Source organism: Lycium barbarum, chromosome 4 (assembly GCF_019175385.1).
Source record: "Lycium barbarum isolate Lr01 chromosome 4, ASM1917538v2, whole genome shotgun sequence".
In the NCBI taxonomy this organism is placed as follows: domain Eukaryota; kingdom Viridiplantae; phylum Streptophyta; class Magnoliopsida; order Solanales; family Solanaceae; genus Lycium; species Lycium barbarum.
In genome coordinates, this window is record NC_083340.1 from 127,635,900 (window position 1) to 127,639,536 (window position 3,637).

Here is a 3,637-nt window from a genome sequence, read left to right on the forward strand (position 1 = left end):
AGGTTTATCAGATGAGAAAGATTTCCAAGGTCATGGCTTTCGACAATCCAGTTAAGTCTTCTGATAATTCTACCTATGTTATTTCCTGGGTTACTAGTTGACGGGTTGATGTTAATTTTATGATATTCTTTCGAACCACTCACAAGCCTGTAGATGTTACTCTTAACGTCTATATTTCTATGATCGCCAGAAATAACAAGAACAGATTTATATTTCTGTAACCAACTAAGTAGGGCTAAAGGGTATATTTCTATCCTATGTAGCGAAATGATAAATCGAAAAAACTCTATTTATTCTTATTACGTACGTGAATTCGCTCTTTCAAGTTCAACTCACGCACCACAAATAGTGTCTAATTAGTGATCAAGTAATTAAACAATTAAGCGCAAGAATAAATAAGCAACCCAAAAGATGGAAATCCAATAGATAAAAATTGTCGTCAAACCAACTATCAAGTCTTTTTCCACAACCCTATAATAAGGGAGTTTAGCTACTCATGATTTGAGAAGAAGAACTAGAATTCATGAATAATCTAGGGTTGAATGAAGAAAATAAAGTAAAACCTACAAGAGAATAAGAATGATGGCTTACAAGTCTTAAGAATAATCCCAGCACGTCATGTATAACATAAAAAACGTCTATTTATAGTCTAGGTTAAAAGCTAAAATAAGCTGGCCAAATCCTGATCTAATCGGGAAAATTAGACAAGGTCTCACAATGGCCACGTCACGCGAGCCCATCGCGGGAGTATATTTTGTCTACATCAGAGATTTGGTCAGAGAGGCTTCTGTTGCGCGCTAAGCGCGTGATGCGGGTTGAACGCGTGACTGCCTTCAGTTGCTAGATTTTTCTCTAAGTGACGCGTGATCCTCTTGTCGTCTCGTTCAAGTTCAAATTCATCCAGAATTTACCAAAAATTGCTTGGTTTTCATCTATTTGTCCTCGTTGTACCTAGACACACAAACATACCAACATAAGCTCGAATACAACGATTTCATTATAAAGATAGCGATTAAAGCACTAAGATTTAGAGGGAAAGCACCTCATTTTAGTTCCGGTCTCAAATTCTCAATCTCGTACAAAAAGAACAAGTGGATTTTCTTGCAAAGTTTGTTGTGAACTTCGTTAATTGATTGGCATACTTTTGTAAGGTTTGGCATGCGTAATTTTCATTATTTCCATCATACGTGATTGCAGGAAATTAGATTTGGTCTCTTTCAAATGAAAATGACACATGCAACTCATGAAAATCATCCCTGTAGTTTCAACCAAACACTAAAATGATGCATTTGTGAAGTCTTAGCACATATATTACTTTTAATTAAACACAAAAATGTGGGGATCATGGCAGGTTACGGTACTACATGAGAGTAGAGACCTCATCTAGCCACGACTAAATTAATACAGTAGTTAGTAACGTACATTTATAGTAACCTTCACATAATTACTCTGTATTCACAAAAGAGAGGCTTACAAATTTGTCAGATGGGGAAGTGAATCCAAGATTTAGAGTTAGTGGACTCGGAATGATCAGTATGAAATCTTACTATATATTTGTCTACACATTTCAAAGATTTTTTGGCGTATTTGTACATATTTCAAAGAAGTGACCAATTTCAAAGCTTACTCAATTCATCAATCAGAGCCGGACCTACTTTCTACATTGAGGGGTCACTTGACCCCGCAAACTTCAGCAAAAATCTTGTATATGTATGTGTATATACCTTGAAAATGAATATATAATTAACTTGGCACCCAAACACTAATAGCCTTTAGAGGGGCACTGGTTGAACAACTAACTCATATTTTTTCAGTGCCCCCATTGTATTAAAATTCTGAATCTACCTCTATCATCAATTGCCAATACCAGGGCTAGGAACTGACTCCATATTGTGATCAAGCTCCACATGGCCTTTATCACTTGGGGAAGAAGGAGGGACCGAGCGACCTTTAGGAAGGGAACTCAATAGTACACTGGCATCTTGAGAAGGATCAATATTTTTCTCCTCCATATTCTTCAATAGCTTTATTCTTGCTTCAAAGCTAGGAGCATAAGAAACTAGTAGAAGAATTAAAGTAAGGGAAATTAATATGTTGTAGCGAGCCATTAATGGTGCCACAATGAGAGAATGGAATTGCCCTTAGCAGTTCTGACTCTTATATATTTGTAGTTGGGATTTATCGTCATCGTGATCGTAACAATCACGTCAAGCAATGAAAAGAACAAAAGATGTGCTTCAAGTCCAATTAGTGGAATATTTGAAACACTGCTAGTGGAATATTGAAGGTTAATGAAAGGGAAAGAGAGGAATTTATCAGAAGAGCAGATTAGTTGGCAAAGTGAGGCGTGAGGGTCAGGTTAGTTTGGCTAGTCAAAGATTTAATGCTTCCAAATATATACTTACAAAGGAATCTAAAATTTCTCTGTTTTAACTTATGTGCACTAATAATCAATAAATATTTTTAAACTATCATATTAAGTTACCTGCAATAAGAGGTACTCCGTGCGTCGCGTTATACGTCAAAGTGTTACTATTTGGGAAGTAACATTATTTCTTCGTTGACTGTGAACTTTTTTCATACATTTTAAAAATATTTAGAATCATTAGTTATATTTACGTGCATTATTTTTAGGTATGTTTCAAATATGTAATTTTATGTTAAAAAATTAAACAATCTATATCCAAATTAACATCGAAAACTAATAGTATGTTTGGTCAAGCTTATTTTCCCCCAAAAGTGTTTTTTTTTTTTCAATAAATGCTTATTTTATAAAAAGTAAGGTGTTTGGCCAAGATTTTGAGAAAAAATAAGTATTTCTCGAAAGTAGCAGAAACAGTTTTTCAAAAGCTAAAAAATAGTTTTTGCCCAAAAGCACTTTTTTGAACAATATTTTTGAGAAAAATACACTTAGAAACTCTTTTTAAAAGCTTGACCAAACACTAATTGCTGCTCAAAGTACGTTTTAAATTCGTTGGCCAAACACAAACTGCTTTTTGCCAAAAGTATTTTTTTTAAAAACACTTTTGAAAAAAAAAAATCAAATAAGCTGATTTTAGAAGTTTGGCCAAACAAGCTAAGTGTTCTGACTCCCGTACTCCGAACATCTTCACATAAATTGGAATAAAGTGAGCAATTGTTTATAACAAGTCTGACATGTTAACCTAAAAAATAGCATAAAATAACCTGTGATAATAGAAAAAATTGCACACTCTAATAGTGTAACAATTTTTTACATTGCTAATGGATATAATTAAATCGATCTTCTATGTTATATAAATTAAATCATTTTTCTTATGTTTATTCTAAGGGGTCGTTTGGTATGAAGGATAAACATAAATAGTCCTGGGATAAGGATTTAGCAATTCCTTATCCCTTGTTTGGTTAGTAATCATGGTATAAGTTATCCCAGGAGTAAAAATAGTGCTGGGATAACTTATACCTGCCACAGGGTGGAATAAGTTATCCCAGGATAAGGAAGAAACCTCTTCTTTTTAGAAATTATCCAATGTATAATACTTTTAGTCCAACATACCAAACAGTCAATAAAAAACAACTCCAGAATAACTAATCCCAGCATAACTTATCTCAGCATAACTTATTCCAGCGTAATTTGTTTTTGAACCAAAGGACCCCT

At 34.0% G+C, this 3,637-nt stretch overlaps 1 protein-coding gene across 3 annotated transcripts; it reads right to left on the bottom strand.

Moving 5' to 3' along the window:
- Positions 1–398: 398 nt before the first annotated feature.
- Positions 399–2,336, bottom strand: LOC132636411 (precursor of CEP13-like). Of its 3 annotated transcripts, none has more exons than XR_009581249.1 (2): positions 1,725–2,331; positions 399–951 (listed from the first exon to the last, which is right to left on the bottom strand). XR_009581249.1 is itself a non-coding variant. In XM_060353268.1 (2 exons), exon 1 carries the CDS (start codon positions 2,106–2,108, stop codon positions 1,854–1,856), a length of 255 nt encoding a protein of 84 aa, XP_060209251.1. In that variant the 5' UTR covers positions 2,109–2,336; the 3' UTR covers positions 399–951; positions 1,846–1,853. The 3 variants fall into 3 exon arrangements, 1 of the variants encoding a protein (XP_060209251.1); XR_009581248.1 differs by having other exon boundaries at positions 1,043–2,331; XM_060353268.1 differs by having other exon boundaries at positions 1,846–2,336.
- Positions 2,337–3,637: the final 1,301 nt, after the last annotated feature.